This window comes from Seriola dumerili, unplaced genomic scaffold (assembly GCF_002260705.1).
Source record: "Seriola dumerili isolate Sdu_G_001 unplaced genomic scaffold, Sdu_1.0 BDQW01000110.1, whole genome shotgun sequence".
Classification (NCBI taxonomy): Eukaryota; Metazoa; Chordata; class Actinopteri; order Carangiformes; family Carangidae; genus Seriola; species Seriola dumerili.
Window position 1 is genome coordinate 13,273,683 of NW_019174365.1, and position 24,463 is coordinate 13,298,145.

The following is a 24,463-nucleotide window of genomic DNA, read 5'->3' on the forward strand; positions in this document are numbered from 1 at the left end:
GAATTAAGCTCTGCAGCTTATTTTTTCCATGATTTCTAATTGGATTTATATAATATGTATATTCCAAGTGGATATCAGAGATAATGATATCTTCATAAAGCATAAGTCAGACTGTATTTAAAAGCATGTGCATCATGTCTGTGTGCTGAGATTTGACTGATTTATCACGGAGTACGTGGAGTATGATTTTTGATGGGAATTGGGTACTGAGTACTTTACCTGCCTCTGAGCCTGCACCTGTCCCTTTCACTTCACACTGTGTCTTTGCCTTTATTTACCGTCCTTATCTAAACACATGGAGTGAACCATGTGACGTTCCTTAGAGAGCAGCTACGTTTGAATGCTGAATTGGAAGTTATTTTTGGCGCCCATTTTGGAGGTCCTCAGCTCTTTCTCTTCTTTTTCTTGTTCCTTAATTTATGGGTTTTTCTGTGTGTGTGTGTGTGTGTGTGTGTGTGTGTGTGTGTGTGTCTAAGTGCCATCAACGTCAACACAAACACACCAGCGCTAAACTAATGCTAATCCATGTAATTGATTGCAGGTTTTGCTCTGTGACCTAGCAGGTTAATACGGGGCTAACCGCTGGGCAACATGCTAATCCCTCATAATTTATAGCTGCAGCAGAAAGGACGACTCGGGAGAGATAAACCCTGAGCGCACGAGCGCGCGCACACACACACACACACACACACACACACACACACACACACACACACACATACACACACACACACACACACACATTATGCTGTTTGTTTCTCTTCTGTGTGTCTAACTGTTGTATCTCTCTCTGTTTCCTCGCAGCCGACGCCCACCATGACCTGCTGACATCACTTGCGCCTGGCACCCCTTCCCCTTCTCTCTCTCCGACAAAATGGCCCAGACCGATTGGCTGTCACCGTGGCGGCAGCTGCCACTGATGCTGCTGCTCATCCTCACTTTCCGTTTCCTGTGTGAGTCGGCCTCGACCACGCCCTTCCCCAAAGACCTGGAGCCGATCAACGTGGTCAGCTCGGAGCGTGAGTAGATCCCTCTGATTGGGGGAGGATGATGATGATGATTCTACAGGAGTCATGTTTGTGTGAATACATAAAGAACTTACTGTTTTCAGTGATACTTGTGTCTCTGCCGTCCATGGATTTTATGTTGTTCAGGATGCTTTCAGTTTGTCGTCATGGTAACAGTCCAAACTGAAACTGCCGGTAGTTAACTCAGCAAGTTCACCAGAATATGAACAAATACAGGGGAAACATGGGGACAGGTTAAAGGTCACAGCTAACTCATTGAATCCATGGCAACAACTTTCTCTATTCACCACTGAAAGCATGATAGGAACTGTAGTGCCACAACTCAGGACATGTTTGTTCCAATAGAAGTAAGACAACACGATATCCATGAGAATCAGCCCATTTATCAAACTTATTTTTACATCACCGAACCTCAGAACGTCCCATCAACATGTTTGCATCCGTGGAAACCGATGTGTTGTTCATGTTCACGTACACACACTCTGACTCCGACTGTGTCGTCTCGTGTCTGCAGAGTCGTATCAGTATCCAGGGTTTCAGGGTTTGCTTCAGGACAACGACACACTGCGTCTGGGCCTGGACTTTCAGAGGATGTTACGCATCAACCACATGTTGTACATCACTGCCAGGTCAGCACACACACACACACACACACACACACACACACACACACACACACACACACACACACACACAAACAAACAGAAGCACACAAATGTGACATCTCATCCAGACATTTCCAGCAGCAGCACTTGGATATCGGAGAGATCAGTGTTAGATCCTGAGGAAGATACAGGACCTGTTCAGGTCTGAGTTGCTGATCTGGACCAATATTTTCTTAAGTTAAAAAAATTAGCTTCCTATCAACTTCAGAGAGCCAGCAAAAGTTTTTCATTAATCATGGAAACTGGAGGAAATATCATTAGTCTCAAATATCAGAGGTATTTTAAGTGATTTTTTTTTGCCAGCATCATTTTTTTAGACACATTTTTAAAAAGAAAATTCTTCGTTCCTCTTCTGAATGCAACATTTTAAAAAACTCTCAAGTCTTTTTAAACGCAGGACTTTTAAGTCCTGATCTGCGGTCACAAAATCTGTATTTAGGTCCAGTTTGGATTGTTATTTCAACTGTTAATCAGCTCCTTAGATCTGATTTTAAGTTTAACTCCTCAGTCTCCTTATGATGAAGCTCTGATACTGGAGCATGCTGGGAAGTGACACACAACACGACAGGACACGCACGTTTAATGCTGCTCTGACACACAAACAAGCTCAGAACAGTGAACATCAGTGAGTGAGTAGAAGAAGAAGAACATTTCTTCTTCTGTTGAGTCGGCATGTCGAGCTCTGACGTTGTGCTTTAACCTCCGCAGAGATCACGTGTTTGCAGTGAACCTGACGACGGCTTCAGAGGAGTTCGTTCCTCAGCTGGTGAGTAAAGTCACATGATCAACAGACTTCTGAACTCTCTGTGGAGCAGGTGCATGACAAAAGAATTCATTCAGTTCCATGAAAAAAACACAAAGGTTAAAAATCTTCTTTTTAAACTGAAACTGAAACAGATTGTAGATTTTTATTCTTATTTTCTCACTCATACTCAGTGGAATAAAGTCAGAAAACAGAGTAAATTTGTTTTATTCAACTTGGATCTTTTTTTTTTTATAGTTTGTCTATAATACATATCAGTAGTAACAACATTATGTTTCGAGATAAATACTTCATATCTCTTCACAGCAGCAGTTCAGGTTTATTTTTGTTGTTGATCAAGTTTCTCCATGACAGGAGGCATCACTTTCTCAGGTTGTCTGTCCGTCTCATCGTCATGAACGTGATGTGACGTGACGACTTGGACAAAATCAAAGTTTACGTTGGGCTCAGCCTGAATATTATTATTCATGTCCAAACACAGAGTTATCACTAATATTAACATATTTTCTTCTTAATGAGACTGATAAGAATAACATCACATATCCAACACTGTCAAGATAAATATTAAATACCTCAACCTTTTGTGAAAGATTTGGAGAAACTTGACTTCTTGTTTAAAATGTTATCAGACAGAAACCATCACAACACTATCATTTTTATAACCTTTGTGCTTCCAGTTAAGTTGATTTAATGTCTTTATTAATTATGTTACTTCTCTCAGCTCCTGAATGTGCATTATTCATTTTAATGTCTGGATGATCCAACCCATTTCTTCCAACAAATCATCTGAGCCATGAGGAGTATCTGTATATGCACGAGTGACAGGATGTCTATGACAAACCTCCACACACTCACAGTCTTAAAGATATCCCATATTTTACACTTCTCCTGTGTTTTATTTGAAGTGTTGATCCATAAGAAGATATATTTGTGGTTTTAAGATCCAAAATCCATCTCAATTTAGTTTTACATCTCCTCTCTCTGGCTTCTCTCTGGAGCTCTAGTAACAGCAGGTTGGTGAGCCAATCAAAAGAGAGGAGACTTTGAGCCCATTAAATTAAGGAATAATAATAATAATATACCAGATTTCAAGTAAATACTCAGAGAAATCAAATCCTGCAAGGTTGGATGGTGGATCCAAGTGGGCAGGGCTCGGCCCATGAGAGGGGTGACTGCTTTGTTGTGACATCACAAAGTTCCAGAAGTCCTGACGGCTGGTTTTAAGGCTCAGTTTCTGAATACAGGTTGTGTGCATTTCTCTGTGGACTGAGCGCTTTGATACTTTCACAGTATTAATATAGAAACAAGACCTGCTCTATAATCAAACAGCACATGGACATCTACCTTTATGTGATATGGGACCATTAATGGGCACTGAGGTCGTCATGGTTAGACGCTGATACTGCAGGAATGGGTGTTGGGACAGACACTACACCCACGGTTAAAGCCTTGCTTGGCTGCCACCCGGTGTTTGCTGCATGCTTCGTCCAGGTTGTGACACACCTGAGCACACCCACCTGTAATATTAGATGAGGTCAGATGTTAAAGAGACGTTTCCACAGATTAGAGTTAGTGGAGCTGCTCTTTAATGATGAGTATGTCACTGAGGCTCGTCTCTGCTGTGTCCTTCCCTCAAAGCATCGAGAGCAGCATCAAACCTGACGACGCAGCACAAGATCCTTTTCACTTCCTGCACAACAGACGCCGTAAATATCAGAGCGGCGGAACAAAACTACAGCAGCTGCTGATGTGGTGTGAGGCGGCACAAAGGACGCGCTTCCTTTGATCTGCACACATCCTCCTCATCAAAGACGAGAGGTTACAGGGTGGCTCCTGACAGTAATGGGCCTCCCGGTGCATTGTGGGACGGTGGCCTGCAGCGGCTCTTTGATGTTGAGCTGTTACTCTCGTTATCAGTGATCCGACCTCAGCGGCGTGGCCCGGCATTCTCACCCCGTCTTTGAAGAAAGGTTCACATCTTTAACGTTCAACTCGTGTTCGACACGAACGCCCAGAGAAATGCCGCCGCAGACTCTGGTTTTAGTTCGACAAATGATTCTCTCAGGCTGGAATCACCTTCATTATCATCCTCTGTGGAGGCTTTTCATGTAATACTCCAGAATAGATGTTTCCCTCCATGTCAGAGGGAGGAGAGACTGCTGCTGCTGATGTGCTCAGGTCAGGTGGGATGGATGGTAGAGAGGGGAAATAGACACAAGTATTCCCTGCAAGATCATTGGACGACTCAGCGATGCTAGTGCAATTGCAGCATTAATCATGTGAGGGTTAAAAATACTGTGCATTGACAGTGAGGGGGTCAAAGGGCATTTTCTTCTTAAATTTGCCTTTTAAAGGTCCATAAATAAAACATGCTACCAAAGTGTTTTAAATCAAAATATGCAGAAACAGCAAATGCCAGCAGCTGTAAACTCTCTCCATTTTTCAAGCCTGAATGAAAACTTGTTGATTTCCTTAGCCTCCATTGCTTGGCAAACTAACTACCACCAACTACCCACAGTGAAAGGCAGATGACATGTGTGTGATGCTCTCTTCTCTGCCTCCTGGCTCTGGTTGTGAGTCACGTACAATCTCATGAGAGTAAGGACTCAGAGGTGAAGAGTCTGAACATCCTCATTGTAGGAATACAATATTAACAGAAATCACCTTTCAGTCACTACGGAGGGGTTAAACTCTGTCAGGTCTCCCGGGGAAATCAGCAAGCAAGATATATGGTGACATTATTAAGTTTATTAATGAAACGGGTTTAGCTAAAAGAATGTCGTTTTTTCCTGCACAACTTCCTAATCCAATGTCAGTGGCGATCCCAGAGTCCGAAGGGGCCCTGGGCAAAAAATTCCCAGAGGCCCCCCCCAGTCAGTGTTTATCACACATAATCGTACATCATAATAAATAATCTGACACCAACAAAAAAATGTATGAAATCTAAAATAAAAATAAAAAATAAAAACCTTGTAAATAACCCTCATTATAAGACCAGTGCTCATCAACACATTAAGCCCCTTTAAGGAGGTTTCCCTGGACTGACAGTTTCCAGTGGGCGGGACAGAGCAGCAGCACGTTCAGTCGACCAATCAGCAGCTACACAGAGGCGTGAATGAGTTGTGAATGGGCGTACCAAAAGACCAAGCCCCAATCCACATTGTTTTTATTCCAAATGGGCCACCTTTAGGGAGGTTTCCTACATTTTTTTTTTGTTTTTCCTACTGAGATGTATTTGAAAATTGTCCATTGGTTGTTTAATGGGGAGGGAGCTGCATTTTGAGACATTGCTGTGGAGTAAAGTTTGTCAGCCTTCAGGGGCCCAGTAACAGCCTCAAGCAGTTGCCTGCCTTGCCTGTTCAGAAGCTGTGCCTCTGGTTAATGCACCTGTTGGCTGATTTGCCAACTGTCAATAAACCCCAAAGAAGAAGAAGTCTACAGCATTATCACAAAGATATTAATAGAGGCATCAAGAAAAACACTGAGAAAATCATCATCGTTTGGCTGCTGTGAGGCGTCCATGTTTGTTGGCTTCTTACGCTTCTTCTTAAGCACCAGTTCAGATGTATTGACGCTTTTAGTATGACTCAACTTTCCCGTTCACACACAGTAACAGTATCTCCCACATGCCGTGAACGCAGCATAATGAATTCCTGTCCCAAAATCATTTTATTTAAATGGAAGCGTCACCATCATCAGTAGATTCACTCGTAGGAGTGAAGTAAATCTGTGCTGTCGACCAACAACAAACCATCTCAATGCTGATCACTGAGCCAACAAAGGGAGCTGTCACAGCTTATTAGCTGTGTTGCACCATCCACTTTTATATAACCACTCTCTGTTGGACTGACAGTGAGCAAACCAGTCATCATGTTCCAAGGTGGCTCATGAGGCTCCAGGTACGACTGAATGCTGAATCTGTATCAGCTGATAATCAGACAGCAGCAGGTGGTGGTGGAGACGCTGTGATAAACTTTCATTTCCTCTTTTTTAACAGTCTGTCAGTGCTGGTGGAGCCACAGCTCCTCGACAAGCTGTGTTCATCAGTCTGTGTTATTCACACTGCTGCTGGTGCATGTGCTGCTTTGTTTACTTGCACAGAAACACCACAAACCGATCAGGTGTCGGAGTGCGCCCTGTTGCACCTGTAACCTCACTCACCTGTGCTGTCACTGTGCACTGACCCACCTTGGAGTCCACTGCTATACATCACTGCAGCAGGAAGAGAAGTCAGACCTCTGGAGCTGAGCAACATCTGTGTCCTAATTCAGGGGCCGCATCCTTCGGAGAACGCGGCCTACGAAGGTGTGGCCCTCCATAGCCATCGTAAGCCACGAAGGCCGAACCGAAATGAGACGGCCGGGTCTACAGAATTTGCCCGCTCTTACTGTTGCGTCGCAAAGCACTGCTCCTGTTGCCTAGCAACCTTGACAAACTTGTACCTTTTTCTTTACAAAAACTTGTGGTTTTAAGATCCTTGGCTTTAACAGTTGTACTATTAGCTGTTGAAGTGAGCTGAAAACCCAATACTTACGTATAAAAGTGTTATCCTCCGGCTCTCTGTTGGTGTTGTTTGCCTACATTACCAGCACACAATGAATCTTGTGATAAGTTGGGCCACGAAGGATCCACCCTTCGTTGTCCAGGAAAAGAAGGACGCATTTGAAGGAGTCTTGAAATGTGACAGCTGTCTTCAATTGCAGCCTCCGAAGGATACAGCCCCTGAATGGTGACACCGATAACCTCTACAGCAGCCACAACTACACAACCTCTGATATCTCACATGGACTCACTAATCCTGCAGGTCCCAGGTCTGCGAACTGCCCTTGAGCTGGACTCACAATTTTATTATCTGATGTTTTCCATGACTCCTGTGATTGTTTTCTGTCTGTTTGTTGATTGTGGTCTTATTTGTGTTGTCCTGTCGGCTGGCTGTGTGATTATGAATCTTTCTTTTTCTCAGGTCTTGATTTTCTTCCTGATTAAATAAAGTATAATTAACTCAAGGTCCACACACTCCCTTCCCTTTTTTTTCCTTTTTTTTTGTGATGTACTTGTAATCAGATCTCATCAGTGGATGGTGATTGCTCTGTTGTCATGGAGATGGTTCACATGGGAGAAACCATGTTGCTGTCGTTTGATTGGCTGTCACAGCCTGTGTTTGTGTTTGTGTTTTTGTGGTGTAGTTATTTTCACCGTGTCAGAGCTGCAGCTCTGCGGTCAGGTGTGACTCATGACTGCTGACCCTGATCACATCCGCCTCTTCTTCTTCATGTGTTTCAGAAACTGACATGGAAGTCCAAAGACGTCAGCAAGTGCACGGTCAGAGGGAAGAACAGCGTGAGTTTCCTTTTTCTTCCTGTTCCCCCGTATTTCTTCTTCTCTGATTTTAACATGTCACCAGATAAAACCAGTTTATTAGGATCAAAATGTAGATGAAATCTGTCCAGCTGTGACCAGCAGCTGTTTGAAACTCTAAACACTTGAGAAATATTTCATGTCTGACAGATCTGATAAGTGAGAGGCGCTGACACGTCTTTGTTTGGAGTTCACTGACACCAAAGATAAAATTAGAAAGAGTCTCACAGCTTCAGAAAAACATTTTCATCCTTGTAAGGATGAGATTTTATCACATCATTACATGATTAACGAGGCCTGTCACATTTTTTTTTTTTGAATGTGACGCTGTGTGTTTGTGTTTCAGGACGAGTGCTACAACTACGTCAAAGTCTTGGTCCCCAGAAATGACGAGACCCTGTTCGCCTGCGGCACCAATGCCTTCAACCCCACCTGCCGAAACTACAAGGTACACACACACACACCTGTCCTCCCCTGAGTCTCTGAGCGGTTATCAGCACATTAAATTCAGTTTAGAGTTTTCTTGTTGTAGATTTAAAGAAACTCGCTGGTGGTTTTTATATGCTTTTACTCATTAATTACAAGGATTTTTCCAACTCAATACACATTGATTTCATACTTTCCAGGCAGCGTGGTGGGAAGTTACTAAATGCAGCTTAAATCTTCGCTCACACCTCTTTTACATATCCAGAAAAATGCACTGAAGTCAGTCCTCTACCATCCCTCCGTCTACAGCAGGAGCTTCATCACACACATGCCATCACTTTTCAGATGACACATCTGAACAACAGTCATGTATCTAATGTGACTACAGCTGCCTAGAGAGTGTAAACCTGGATTCCCAGTGTTCATGGGGATGAAGGATGAAACTGAATTCAGCACAGACAGCTTGTTTTCATGTGTCTTGACACTGCATCTAAGCATCATTTAACAGTTCGTCACCGCAGTGTCCTGACAGTAATTTGTCTGTGTGGCATTGCAAAGCAGCCGAAAAAGCATTTTCCCAGACCACCATTATAAAACTGTCAACAGGACCTTCACCTACAACATAGGACGATTATTACTCTGTTTATTATGAATCTATAATCCATATATTTAAAACTTCCCCACAGTCCAAAAAGGTGATGAGATCAGTGGAGGCACCAGGGCGGAAAATCTGAAGTGCCACAAACTGCAGTTCCTCTAATGGCCACTAGAGGCTGACTCCAAAAGCGAGTCAATTCCCATTGACTCTCATGTTGAAATGTCCAACTTATCATCAAAAATAAACATTTTTAGAGCCTGATACAATGATTTTGGTCTCTATAGCTAATTTCCTCCTTCATGACAACTATACGGGGCAGGAATTTTTTTTTTTATTAACTCACATGTTTACATTTTATTAAGGCTTAAAGTTATGTATAACTGAGGGCATGGCCACTTTGAATGACAGGTGGGTGTTGTTACTGTTGTCTAGCTGCTAGCTGTCTTTTCAGGATCACCTCGGCTAATTCGAGTCACGCAATGTGATCTCTCTCTGTTTGTGGTGTTGGTGCCTATTGAGTATTGTTCATGTAAATATCAGACAGGCAATATGGCTTGCTGTTCGGTTAATAGCTTGTTTACTTAGCTTGTTAACTAGTTAATTAGCCAGGAAATTAATTAATTATCCACGCGATGCAGAATTGAAGGTGTGGCCGTTTTGAGTGACAGGTGGGTGAGTGTATCCTTGCCACAACCCGGCTCCACCTCTTTGTCCATTTTTCGGATTAGATGGGAGTTAGGGGCGGAGTCAGGTACTGCGAAGATGGTGACAGCAGAGCAGCCCACTCTGAGCTTCAAAACTGCTCTTCAGAAACCTGTGGGAGATCAGTTTAGTTGGTTGATGTTACAGCGGATAATTACTGTCACCCTTCAGTGAAATAGATTTAAAAGAGCACTTTATAATGTAATGTCTGTGAAAGTAACTGCAGTTTAAATATAACCTTGTGTGTTTCATAACAGCTCAAGGATGCGTGTGTGTCTGTGTGTTCATGATCAAGTGAGTCTTCACACTGTGTTTGCACTTTTTCTAACCTGCCCATTATCCTCTCAGCTGTTGAATCGTCACTAACGTCGGGTTAATGAGCGGAGAGACAGGGCGCGGGGACAAGGCGGCTTTATTCTGGCGGCGTTCCCCCGCTCCTCCACTTCCCTAATTGGAAGCGTCAGGCAGCTCGAGACGCCTCGTCACAACCAAACACAACACCTTCACAAAAGCCACCATTTCAGGCATTGTGTTCCTTTTTTTTTTTTTTTTTTTTTCGCGCTGATTCTGTGGCGGTGACGCTGGAGATGGAGGTTTGATTGACAGGCGCTGACCCCGTTTAGCTGAGGCTTTGTGTGCTTTGACAGCTCCAGCGGCAGGAAACAAAAAAAACAACACATTTACCTGAAGACGAGGAGCTTTCCACTCTGATTGTGAAGAGTTTGGATCTAAAACGAGATCCACAGCTCTTAGAAAAACACTGGCGCCTGCTCTCGTCTTCTGATTGATGGCGCCAGATAAAATCAGCTTTAACTTTTTAAAGATCAGGAAGTAAAAACTCTGTTTTTTTTTTGCAGTTTTACAAACAATCTAAAGATGTTTTCTGATAAGATGAATTAAAAACAGATTGACTGAAATTGTGAAGTAAATCCACTTCAATAAGAATCAAAGAGTGTGCAAGTTCATTGTTGACCTTGTAAATGGTTGAAAGCTCAGGAAAAAGCTGAGCAGTGGACTTTGTGTTCAGATATTTTATTAAACTACTGTGATGTAGTGTTTGTAATGGAGCTGTGAGCTGAGAGTATTCTGCTGCAGTAATGAGTTTTCACAGATTAAATGTTAATGGTGTTAATGTCACACAGAATATTTAATATTACATTTATTCACTGAGCTGAGTAAAGTCCTGATGCTGAGGGATTTCAAGTAATAGTCGACTTTGCTCTTCATTTCATTTACAGTAAGATTACAGTAGTTTAGGTTAAAGAGGTAGGGCCGAGAATTTAGTGCATGCTGGTTTGAGCCAAGCATACCCTCACCCACCCACTGTGTGGACACACCCTCACTTATGCATAACTTTAAGCCTTACTAGACTGTAAACATGTGAGTTGTATAAAAATGTTGTTTTTACTTTGATACTGTATCTTGGTGAATGAAACCACAGATGGAGGCAGAACGGCAATTTACAATTTGACTTGGAATCTGACCTCGTTCAAAGTCTCAGAAAAAAGTGGAACATATTCATGATGAGTATAAAAATGTAAAACATTAAATAAACTCAAACTCCTCTGTCATCACACCAAAGATAAATGTCTTTATCAGTTCCTTAAGAGGCTGTTCAGTCTTTGATACAGAAAAGTCTGCATTTGAATTTAAGTGAAGATTTCTACATGACTGATTTTCTACATCATTAAAAACTAATAATAAAGGATAAAATGTCCCCAACACTTCAGTTTACTCTACGGTGGAAAAGGTGCAAGTGCAGGGACTGAGATTATCCCTGTTCATTAGTCAGGTCCTGTCAGGCCAGAATCCATCACTGTGATTGTGGGAACCTCCTGCAGCAGCAGCGCGTCGTGTGTTTTCTCTGAGTAAAGACAATGTTCAGATTTTCTTGATTTACCCGTGTCCTTGTGTCTGGGGCTCAAACAGCAGCTGATAATGATGTAGATGAAGGTGCAGCACGCCTGTATGTGACTGCTGAGCACACAGCCTCATAAAGAAGAAAGAAATCATGTTTAATTAAACTGTGATTAAATGTTTAATTTAATTTTAGGCTGATTCACCTGCTTCACCCTGTCTGAACCCTATAGTAACGTTACACAACAGAACAGGGAATAAGAGAGAGTAGAAACTTGGAAGTGTTGATGATGAGGAAGACGAGACGTGTTATCAGGAGACGAACAGAGCTCGGGCGAGCGAGACAGAGAAAGACTTGAAAACAGAGAGTGAGGTGGGAGAGTTCTGAACAGACTCAGCTCCCTGAGGGTGGAGACAGCAGACGAGTGTGTTTATGAGGCTAAACGCTCCCTCAGCCTCAAACCTCCGTTAGCAATTCAGTTAACGTAGCCTCTGAGCATTGTGCTACCAATGCAGTGCACATAGCTTATAGTTAACATGTCAACGTTATGTCAAGTTATATAAAGAAAAATAAACATAAACATAAATAAACATTTAACAATGATATCATCAGTCTTTGCCACGGGAGTCTGATAAAAGGATAATTGGGGCTTTGGTTGCTGGGAGACAACAAACATTTTATTTAATATATTTTCTCTTTGAAAGCAGCAGAATAATTGTTTGTTTTAGGAGAAATAAATCAGACACATGCAAAATCACACGAAAACAATATTTTTATTCTAACAAACACAAATGACAGTAATGATAGTAACAGTAATACTTTATGCAGCAGCAGCAGCAGCAGTTGTAGCAGTGTTACAGAAAAGCACAAAATCCTCAGGGTGTGACAGACTAACATGCCCAGAGTGTGAGATTCAGGTGGAATAATTTACTTTAAAAACATCAGTGAATGAAACAATAAAAGTATTTTACAGGAGGTTTATCGTGCTGCCTCGGCTGATAAAAAAAGACCCTCTGATAAAAAACGCATTAACCCAGAGGAGCTGGTGGAACAGAGGTCAGATGCACAGTCATGTCTCACTGCTCAGCTACAACTAAAGCATTAACAATATTCGGAGGACACTCAACATGAAGGCTTTTTTTCAGACAGGTTGTGGTTTCAATAGAGTGGTCACAGAAACAGATTTTTGTTCATATTTTCATTTTTAAAGCAATAGGCTCAGGCTGATAATATAATATTTAGTGTTAAATTATTATTAAATATCAAATGATATTATCAAATTATTAAATATTACATTTTGGATATCACCCAATCTTAGCTGTTACTTTTATGTCAATGTCGACAATCTTCTTTCTGTAAATTATTCACCTCTGAATAATTGTGTGCATTTGTGTGTGCATGTACATAAGAGTGAGATGTGTGTGTCACCGTCCGGTTTGACTTTATTATGCTCTGTGACTGGAGTCAGGCTGTTTGTTTCAGAGCTGAGCTGTTAGTATCATCATCATCATCAGAGCTTGATTATCTGATATGTCAGCTGATCCATCAGTGTATTATTAGCTCAGGTACAGTAACATGAAGCCAGTCCCTGCTGAACACTCACTTAGCAGCATTATCATCCCCTCTGTGACATGCAGTGAATAATATTAGCACACATTATTCATAAAGCTTATATTATAAAGGAGTCTGTGAGTGAGAAGTGAGTTTCTGTCTCACTGTGACTTCTCAACTGTTTCCCTCGATTCTGTGACAGTTTCTGTTTTTTGTGATTTTGTACTTTGTTTTTTTTTTTTATATCGCTGCTGAGAGACAGAAGCATATTTCATCTGTTTCCTCCTCTTCTTCCTCTCAGATGACCTCGTTGGAGCAGGTCGGGGAGGAGGTGGTCGGCCAGGCTCGTTGTCCCTTCGAGTCCGGTCAGTCAAACGTTGGACTGTTCGCTGGTGAGTCAACAGTGACGTCAGCTCCTGCAAAATGACACATAGACTCTGTAAAACTATATCAATATTTCCATTTCTTGTTTTGTTTTCTGTAGTTGTAGACATATTGTGATATTTGTTTATGAGAATAATTATTTAGCTTCAAAGATGAAGTCATAACATATACAATGACACAGAAAACATTTCCTTAAAACGATAATACAATAAATCTAATTTTCCCTTTATACTGTTGAGAAAGGAGAGGAGAAAAAACTGTCACCTAAATTGTAATAAAACATTTAATTAATTAATAACTTATTGTAAAATAAAATTGTTATTAATACTTTTTCAAAATTAATTGTTTAATCCATAAATAAATTGACCAAATTACAAAGTAATTAATTCTCTAGTCTTTTAATGGGTAATAAAAAGAGGAATTATGAAAAGATTTGTAAATTAGATATGAATCCATCAATAAATTGTCCAAATAAAAAAAACGTATAGTCAATAAGTACATAATTTCAAAGTAAAATAATTAATTCATAAATGTATAATGTAATTTCAAAATCAATTTGAAAATGCAAAGTTAGAAAATAGGAATAAATTACAAACTGAAGAATACAGATATTAATCCGGCATTTAAAAGGGAAATTAGCATTTCCATTTCCCTGCTGCTTTTCCTTTTCCTTTTAGTTACTGGATTTGCTTGGTCATTTAGCCTTTGGCCACTTTGGGTCTTGTGCTGGTAAAACAAGGTAAAACAATGAAAATTCATTTGAACTTTGGTTGGTTATTAAAAATTAAGCATGGTAGACTGGTTTTCATGTTATTAGTTTTTGGCTGAGGCATTGACACCTCCTCACCTGCCTTGTTGAACTATGGGTAAATGTTCACATAGTAGAATGTAAATTGTTAAATGGTGTATATGGGGAACAATATAGAGCAATATGGGGCATGAGAAAGCAGAATAAAATGCCTTATTTAATTTCATTCATTTATCCATAAGGAAAACACGCATTAATTAACACATCTGTCAATGTGGCAGTGTTGACCAGCTGGATTATTTCCAGCTACAGTCCTCGGGAGAGATGTACATTAATTAGTAATGTGATGGTTAAAAATAAAGACAGAAGACAAAACACCATAAAGTCAGAGCAACAGGAAAGAGCAGAACATTAGTACAATTATACAAAAACAATATCCACTGTTCAGTAGACGTCACTGTGACGTAGAAACAACCAAACATGGCTCATCAACACTGATCTCATGCACAGTGGTGACATATTATTAAAGTTAGTTCAAATCTATAATAATAATAATAATAATAATAATAATAATAATGACACAGATTTCTGCTGTAAAATTATAAAAACATCCACAGTAAAACATTCAGCTGTGTATTTGAGGCAGATCAGGTCACTTATAAAGAAGCGGATGTTTTAAAGTGGTTTAGCTTCTCAGTGTCAAGATAAACCTCTTCCTGTTTCATCAGGGGGGGATTTCTATTCGGCCACCATGACGGACTTCCTGGCCAGCGACGCCGTCATCTACAGAAGCCTGGGAGACGGCCGTCCCGTCCTCAGAACCGTCAAGTACGACTCCAAGTGGCTCCGAGGTATGATTTATTTCTTATTAAAACCTAAAACATGAGACACTTTATTTTATTTTATTTTTTTTTAAGTTTGCTTTCTTTCAGTTAGATAACATGACACATTAGGTCACATGATGTTGAAGTTGATTATCAGTGTGAAATACCAGCAGGTTAGAATACACTAAAAGGGACTTTTGCACAGGTCAAGTACTGAACAATGTTTAGTTTGATTTAGAGGGACAGTCACTCCTCGTCCCAATGGACCAATCAGCTGGGAGGAAATGTGGGGATGTGGGAGAATTTTCACAATAAAATATTTTATATTTTAGACAAATCTGAAGCAGTTATACAAACATTAAAAACAAAAAATTCTAATCACAAGATCAGTTTACTCAAACTTTTGTAAAGTTTTCAGTAGTTTACTGTTGTCATGGAGATGGTTTAGTTGTTATTGTTGCTATGATAAGTGAACAATCAAAGCTTCAGAAGAAGCAAGTAAGGCTACATGGTACAGTTTGAGTTGCAGCTTCAAATATGTTGAGATTAGCTTGGCTTGCATTTTTTACAATAATAAATTAATTCTCTAATATGCAAGAATAAATAGTGACATCTCTGTCATTATGATTAACATTTTATCGACTACAGAAGCATCCCTCTAAAATTGAGTTCTAAACTATGGGATTTTTTTGTTGAGACTGTCGATACACACTCGTGTATATACTGTATTACATGTATTAGCTCCATATAAAGCCCACGCCTCCAGATTATTTCTCTGTGGGTATTGGAAGAGATTCAGGGAAAAGTAAGACATCAGTAAGTGACAGCTGAAAACCATGAACATCTTGAACATCACAGACTGATGGAGACAAGTCACAGTGACAGAGAACTGTGAGAGATTTACCTTGAAAATGGAGGAAAGGATGATGAGATTATTTCTCTTTCTTACTTTCTCTCTCTCTCCCTCTCTGCAGAACCTCACTTCCTGCATGCCATCGACTATGGTAACTACGTCTACTTTTTCCTGAGTGAGATCGCAGTGGAGTACACCGCCCTGGGCAAGGTGCGTGCATGCATGAGTGAGTGTGTGTGTATATGTGTGTGTGTGTGTGTGTGTGTGCGTGTGTGTGTGTGTGCGCGCGCCCGCGTGCAAATGAATATTTCCTTCTAAAGGTGAAGAGGTAGCTGAAATAGTTTCCGGACTCTCAAACTGAAAGCTGCACAGGCTGAGTTACCAGCGATTGTAAATCTGTACTGTTTGTGTGTATAGATTGATATTATACATCGATAATAAGTTTGTATTAAATCATTTCACTCCATTATGATGAAGTAAACTGAATTCTTCAGTTTTTTTTCAAAATGTACCCAAACTTTTAAAGGGAGAGGAAGAAAAAATATAACACAACTGCTTAAATATGTAAAACAAGCAACTGATTTAGTTGCTTTTAATTAGTTATTAATTATTTAATTCATTTTAGTCGATATTTTAAATTATATTTCACCACAGTATGATTCCACTAAAGGTTATTGGTCATTCAGGATGTCATCAGTCTCCATGCTGTAACTGCACAGTCTAACCGGACTGGATTACACCTGAATAACACTTCAGGTGTGACTGACGGTCAGTGATGTTGACTTACTCTCTGACTCCGCCCTCACCGACCCCGTCCCTCACCTGCCTTACAGGTGGTGTTTTCTCGGGTGGCCCGCGTCTGTAAGAATGATAACGGTGGATCCCCCAGAGTTCTGGAGAGATACTGGACTTCTTTCCTCAAGGTGACTTCAACGTTTAACCCTGTGTGAGGTTGATAAAGGTTCTCCACTCCAGTCATAGCTGTTTTATAACCACACACTCTGCTGCTGTGTGTGTGTGTGTGTGTGTGTGTGTGTGTGTGTAGGCTCGTCTGAACTGTTCGGTTCCTGGAGATTCCTTCTTCTACTTTGATGTTCTTCAGTCTCTCACCAACGTGCTGCAGATCAACCAGAGACCTGCTGTGGTCGGGGTCTTCACCACTCAGGCCAACAGGTACACATCAGAGAGTGTGTGTGTGTCCGTTAACATGTTGCAGGGTTCACTGTAGAGTCTGGCTCGAACCTGCCAACTGCGGACGTAAATTTTAATTTTCTTTTCTTATCTTTTTTTTTTTGACTTGTTTAGAGCTGGTTTTTCACTGATCTGCACCAATATAGTAAAAAGAGAGAGTGTGTGTTTGTGTTTTTGTCCCAATATTTGTTAATTAAAACAGGTAGTTTATCCCTGTTTTGTCTCTATGAATTAGACCTTAAGCTTGATGTTATTTTTGAAAAGTGAAGATGTTTCTATAATAGTAAGAACATTGCATCTTGGGAACGTGGACATTTTAGAAGGTGGTTTTGGTTAGAGGGTTGAGGTTAGGACTACCCTTATGTTAAGATTATAGACTGTAAATAAAGATGGACATAGCCTCTGTGCTCAGAGTCGGCTGCTCCGCCGTTGCCTTCTTGGCAGTTCCTGACTCCGCCCCTACCTCCCGGCTAATCCAAAAATGGGCAAAGAGGTGGGGCCTGTGTGGAGCTGAGACTTCGGTGCACATGCCGGTTTGTGGCAAACATACGCTCACCCACCTGTCACTCAAAGTACAGTTGTCATGAAGGAGGAAATTACCGACAGAGACCAAAACTGTTTTGTGCACCAGACGTTAAACAGGTTTACTTCTGCTGTAAAGTTGGATATTTTAATATGGGAGTCTATGGGGATTGACTTGCTTTTGGAGCCAGCCTCAAGTGGCCATTAGAGGAACTGCAGTTTGTGGTGGCTTCATTTTTCATCCACAGAGGTTGATGCTTTGGTAATATAAAGATCAGGAAATATCGTGTGTCGGTATAGATGTATAAAACTATATATAAATGATTCAGGAGAGGATAGGATGATTCAGAAGCATATTATTTCTCCGTTTGTTTTGATGACGTTTTTTCTCCAGGAGCTCGTTAGTTGTTGTTGCTGCTGGATGTTTTGAACTCGTGTTAATAACAGTATCACAGTGGAGAGGTCTGTCCTCTCTCCATATGCTTCCAGTGAACTCTCTGTATTTGTTTACACTCTGGATTATATAATGTTTGAGTTTACTGTGTGGATTCTGCTGTGAGTCAGGAGCTCAGTCAACGCTCTCAGGCCTGGTTTTCATCGCATTTCAATGTTTTTCACTTTAAAGTTTTCAGGTTTCTGGAATCTTTGGATGGAGTTTGTCAGTTCAGGTGTAGTTTCAGTTCAGGTGTGAGGGTAAATGTGCTCTGAACCTTCTTAGTTTGTGCTTATGAACATTAGGACATTATTTTCAGCTTGTACAAAGTGAATCTGTCTTCCTCTGCAGTATCCCTGGCTCTGCAGTCTGTGCTTTCTACATGGACGACATAGAGAAAGTCTTCAATGGGAAGTTTAAGGAGCAGCGGACCAGTGACTCGTCCTGGACTCCAGTCCCTGATGAGCAGGTTCCCAGACCAAGGTGAGACACCAAAGTGTTGCATCATCTGCGTCATCAGAATTACTTAAATTCGGTGAATAAAAACCAGTGGGGCACATTCATAAATTGACAGCAGCATAAAGGAAAACAGATCAGAATTTTTTTTTTTCTTCTTTTCCTCAGACCTGGTATGTGCGCAGGCGATGGTCCGGCTGCAGACTACAAGTCATCGGTTCAGTTTCCAGATGAGACGCTGACGTTCATCAAGTCGTATCCTCTGATGGACGAAGCTGTTCCCTCCGTTAACGACCGGCCCTGCTTCACCAGGACCTCCAGCAGGTAACAAACTTGAACTTGGCCAGACCAGTATTGGCTCTGGTCCACAGTTGGACTAGGAAAGAAATTCAGCCTTAGACTTATCCGCTGGGACTGGCGGCACAAATGACACTGAATGAGGTGGTAAAAACTTTAAAAACCTTACGGAAAACAATATGGATTTTGACAATCCACCTCTGCTGTGGTCTGATCTCTTTCTTTTTCTGAGGCCTTTTTAGCTGAAAAACGTGGTAGAAATAGTTGTTTGCTGCTATATTATTGTTTATAATCTCATTTACAGAACATTTAACGTTTGTTCATCTCCCTCTAATCACTGAAGGCCAGTATGTTAAGAATATCTCATACACCACTGATTTGATTTTGGAGAAACCATGGGGTGTAATCAGTGTCTCTGCTACATTCAGTGTGATTTTTATTTAACTGTTGCTAATTGGCTGATTTGTGCAGGATGATCGGAATTACGTTTAATAGAAGAGGACAGAACACTTGTTCTTCTCTGCTCTGCTTCTCTGTAATAGATAATTAAATCTGCGTTTTGCATTTGCAGACATTTACCGAGCACTCCTGTACACAGTGATTTACAATATGCAACAGTAAGATTGCCTTCAGTCTCCAGACTGTTGTCAGATGTCTGAGTCAGTGTACCAGAGCTGATGAAAGATGTCATCGCACACTCCTGCAATGTGATGGGAATTTTTAAAGATATTTTTCCAGTGAAATGTTGCCACGTAGCTGATTCTCATATCCACAATGACTCAAGTTAGATAAGTTTTAATTAATAACCACCAAAAACTCTGAGGCTGAAATGATGGAGGAGGAGATCTGAGAGGTCAAGAAGGAAGTGGATGCAAACTAAACCCCGCAGAGGTGAGTTTTGAAGTCACGGCAGCTCTGAGAGGCGGTGAATCCACCATCTCGACCCGAAGCTGTGAGGATAATCACCGGTATCAGCTTTGATTAGTCGTCGGCGTGCAGGAAGTCCTCTCTGTCTCTGTGTCCGTCTCGGTGCTCTGAAAATCTCTGACCTTTTTAATCTGCGCCTCCAGGTTTCAAATGAGTTTCTGATGGATTCTAATTACCAGTCGGGAGTGGGAATGAGACTCTTAATTCCACATTCAAATTAGCCTCCACTCTGGAAAGGCCTGAGCTGACCCAGATAATGATGATGTGGATGTCCAAAGGGCTGCACAGATCCTCTCTCTCTGTTATATAACATGAGTGCAGGACAGTCAGAGCACTCAGTCGGAGGTACTCTGTCATAGAGATCTGGAAATCATTTTTTATTGGAGGGAACACACTTAACCTCCACATACAATATACACATCTACACAGCTTACTTTCCTCCTACATTTTCTAGCATGCCCTTTATGTGCAGAGATGGAAAGGTATGCTGGGGACAAGACAGACAACAAGATGTCAGAAGGTTGACATTTAGGTGTTTTGAGTGAAGTGTTTCAACAGCTTTTCAAGGGATTGGCGCAAAGTTTGGTACAGATTCATGAGGTCTCCAGAGGACTCATCCTAATAACTGTCTATTCCCTAACGGCATCATCAGGTCAAAGTCTTTTATCATCAAGTGAAATATCTCAGTATCTATTAGATGGATTAAACAAAAATGTATTCATGGTGACTTTGGTGACCGAACATATTCACTAGTTAAAATATGAGATAACAGCTTTTCTCAAGGACATTTATAGTGTTACACTGGTTTGTACATGTGAGAAGTGACTGTAGTTTTAGTAGACGAGAGAAGTTCAAACTTAGATCACTTTCTCAGCTTCACACACCTGATTTAAGAAATTCTGTCTTAGATGCTAATCAACCATCTGTTAAAGCATTTCGACACCTTTTCATTCGTCCAGTTGTCAATCATACCAGCACCACAACAGAAAATAAAAATAATTTGACTTTCTCTCATCCATCTGGAGAACGTTTTTTTGCTCAGACACTTTCAAAGACCCAAGTGGGAGTTCAACCCACTGGCACCGGTAGCTCAGTGAGCTGTATGTGATGGGGCAAGAAGTGAAGTTTGGGTTAAATAAAGAGGTAGATGGCTGGTTGTTATCGTAGTGGACTTGGAGACCTGGCTCAAACTACACAAACAGCCAAATTACCTTGTAAGCAAGTGTTTCATTCTCTCACAGTTTATTCAGTGTCTCTTTCTACAAGGGCTGTGACAAACAATGATTTTCATTATTGCGTAATCTGCCAATTATTTTTTTCAATTAATCATTTTGTCTATAAAATGACAGTAAATAGTGAAAATGCCTGTTACAGCATCCCACAGACCAAGGTGAAATCTTCATGTCTTGTTTTGACATTCCAACAACCAAAGATATTTAGTTTATTATCCTGTGTTAAAAGAAGCATCAAGTCTTTTGTTTAAAGAAATCACAATTAATTTTCTGTCGGTCGACTGATCAATTAATCGACAGCTTTGCTTTCTCCCAGGTCCAAGTTGACCCAGATCGTGGTGGACGTTTCAGCCGGTCCCTACAAGGATCGGACGGTGATGTTCCTGGGCTCAGACGATGGACGAGTCCTGAAGGTTTTGGCGAGCACACATCCCAACGACAGCTTCGGATCCAAACTGCTAGAGGACATCGACGTCTACAACCCGTCAAAGTAAGAGTTATATCCAGCCATTAAGTCAACTGCTGCTACTGCTCAAGCCTTTAACAGCCACGTTTGTATATAAAAATGATCAACTTCCTGTCTGTGTTTCCAGATGCAACGTTCAGGGCCAAGAGGACAGGAGGGTTCTGGGACTGGAGCTGGATAAGGACCATCATGCTTTGTTTGTAGCTTTCACCAGCTGTGTCATCAGAGTGCCGCTCAGCCGCTGCACTCAACATGGAGCCTGTAAAAAGTAAGACAACAATGAAAGCAGCTCATCAGCCATATTTGAACTGAACCATATCTGTCCTCTGCTGTCAGCCAAATAAAATCCTTTTTTTTTTTTCTTCAGTAGGAAAAACTAGAATTTTCTGAAACATAGCAGCACAGACTTCAACCAAACAGCCTGATTTAGTTAATACTGGAAAACATCCAAAATATTAGAATCTTTTTAAACAGTCAAATGTGGAGCTTCATTTGGAAACATAATCAATACTGTGGCAGTGAGTGTGAGCCGGGGGAAACGGGGATGCCGAGTCAGAATGGTGAAACATGGACAAAAAGAACCTTATTAATAGTCGTCATTAGACTGAACAGAGCAGAGCTTGCTGCCCAAATTAGGGCACATTCATCACTGGAGAGCAGGCACATGCACACACACAGTGTGGCTAACTAGACTCATTTTAATTACTGAGTTGGATGAATGAATGCTTGTGGATGTGATGTGGTAACACAGCTGCAGAAGCACAGAGAGGTTTCCACCAGCTGTAGATGAAAAGGTTATCGGAGATGTTCGACTGGGAAGACGAGGACAGCCAACAGGCCGTTCTGAGACCCGAAAGACTCGCAACATCTTGCAAACAGTGACCTGCAGTTTGCTTGTCTAGACTTGTCTCAAATGACGAGACACCACTTAAGACTCCTCATGGACTTGACTTGATGTGACTTGAACATGTCTTAAATGACTTGACGACTGACTTGGACTTCCTCTTACAAACCTTTCAAATTAATTAAAGCATCTATATTTAGCAAAACCTTGTCATTGGCGACAGCGGTGGCCTTTATTACTGCCGTTAGCATCCTGTTGCTCGCTCTTGCGTGCGTGCTCGCACTCCATAGTTAGGTACGAGTGATCATCCTGGGCATTGGCCAAAACATAATCTGATGGTCGGACTGGGAAGGAATAGTGCCAGGAGAAGAGGGAGGAGCAGTCTACCCTTCTGGTGCTGCCGGATGTGGAGTTTTGAATGGGATTAATTAGGACTGCAGATGAGATACCAGCAGTGACTGGGACTTTATTCAAATGACTTTTCTCCAAAAGACTTGATACTTTACTTAGATTAACCTTCTTGTGCTTGACACTTGAGTTGAACTTCTCTCAAATGACTTCCAACTGGCCTTGATCTGACAGAGTTAAGACTTGACTAAAGAAGTTGAGGTTTGACCTGGATTTACCCTCAAGTCTTGACATGAGAACTGAAGACATGCGGCTGCATGGTTGGGAAATACAGTCGTCCTCCACCAACTCACAGACCTGGAGAGACTTCTGATGGAAAAAACTTTTTTATCACTCCCAAACAGAAGTCTAAACAGACTGGTACTCAGCTATCCTGCCGGAGGGAATGTGGAGAAATGATTGTCGATCATGCTTATGTCTTCTGGACTTGTCCTTCTTTCCAGTCTTTCTGGAAGGATGTAGCAACAATCACCTCAAAAAGCCTGGGTTTTTAATATTAATACAACATTCACATTCCTCTATCTTGGACATGTTCCTGATGAGCTAAGTAAAGATGACACCTACTGTATCTCCTTAAGATTATGTTGGCAGCAAGTAAAAAAGCCATTACAAAATACTGGCCTCAGAAAAACTGCCCTACTGCTGACTTCTTTATCAATATTGTCAAACATCTGTATCTTTTAGGACAGATGACTGACTGCATACAAAGAACTGGGAGAAAAATGATGGGAAAAATGGTGTGTTTATGTAGCCAGGAGACAGATCTTTCATAATTATTGTATGTAACGTGTTATATTTTGTTTTAAATTAGGAAAAATTGACTCGCTTGACCTGCTGATCATTGACTTGAGACATGTCTCAGGAGGACACTAGTGAGACCTTGATACCTGACAGTTTTCTCTGATAGACTGTATGACTCAGACTTGGAATTGATTCTTGACACAAATGACTTTTGACTTGATTTAGAGTTAAGACTTGACATGGACTTGACTCCAGAACCTTTGGGTCCCAGTATTAGATTAAGGACTAGTTGCTCCCGTCCTTATTTCCCCCTTTTCTCCTCCCTTCCTTCTCTCCTCTCCTTGTTTCCATCCTCCCTTCCACTGTTCTTTTCCTTGTTTTTTACTCTCCACTGGAGTAAATAACAGTAATACATGGTCTCTCATGTTCTCAAATCCCAAAGCTAAGTAAGATGACACCTATCTGTACACTCTCACCTTAAGAATTATGTTGCGACAGTCAAGTAAAAGAAAAGCCATATACAAGAATAGCTGGCCTCAGAAAAACTGCCCTACCGGAACTTTTTCTTTATCATATTGTCAAAACATCTGTTATCTTTTTTCTAGGACAGATTGACTGACTGCATACAAAGAACTGGAGAAAAATGCAAGGGAAAAAGTGTGTGTTAATGTACGCAGGAGACAGATCTTTTCATAAATTATTGTATGTTAACTATGTGTTATATTACTTGTCATTTAATTAGCGAACAACCATATGCACATCGCTTTGACCTCGGCCTGATGCATTGACTTAGATGACAATGTCTCAAGAGGACCACTCAGTGCAGCACCCTCGATGACATGAACAAGTTTATTCCTCTAGATAACAGCTAATAGACTCAGACTTGGAATGTGATTCTCTTGACACAAATGACTTTTGACTTCGATCTTACGAGTTAAAACGACTTGACATGACTTGACTCCAGAACCTATTGAGTCCCAGTATTAATGAATAAGGACTACTAGGTTACATACCCGTCCATATTTCCCCCTTTTCCTCCTACATTCCTATCCTTCTCTAGCTCATCTTTTACCTTCCATCCCTCGACCTATCAAGTCGTAGTTCATTATTCCTTGGTTATTTTACTGCCCCGTCCTTACCTGCGAGAAGTTGAACACATATAACCAGTAAATACAATGGTCTCTCAAT

General features: G+C 41.1%; 1 protein-coding gene across 1 annotated transcript in view; it reads left to right on the plus strand.

Annotated features, from left to right (window-relative positions):
- Positions 1–919: 919 nt before the first annotated feature.
- Positions 920–24,463, plus strand: part of LOC111223149 (semaphorin-6D-like) — a 77,030-nt gene continuing 53,486 nt past the window's right edge. Inside the window, exons 1-14 of the mRNA XM_022747176.1 lie at positions 920–1,019; positions 1,543–1,657; positions 2,402–2,459; positions 7,740–7,796; positions 8,161–8,262; positions 13,251–13,341; positions 14,810–14,932; positions 15,880–15,968; positions 16,592–16,681; positions 16,804–16,931; positions 18,256–18,387; positions 18,529–18,684; positions 21,133–21,306; positions 21,410–21,550. Of these exons, the coding sequence (XP_022602897.1) occupies positions 920–1,019; positions 1,543–1,657; positions 2,402–2,459; positions 7,740–7,796; positions 8,161–8,262; positions 13,251–13,341; positions 14,810–14,932; positions 15,880–15,968; positions 16,592–16,681; positions 16,804–16,931; positions 18,256–18,387; positions 18,529–18,684; positions 21,133–21,306; positions 21,410–21,550 (1,556 nt within the window). The remainder of the gene's footprint in view (positions 1,020–1,542; positions 1,658–2,401; positions 2,460–7,739; positions 7,797–8,160; positions 8,263–13,250; positions 13,342–14,809; positions 14,933–15,879; positions 15,969–16,591; positions 16,682–16,803; positions 16,932–18,255; positions 18,388–18,528; positions 18,685–21,132; positions 21,307–21,409; positions 21,551–24,463) is intronic.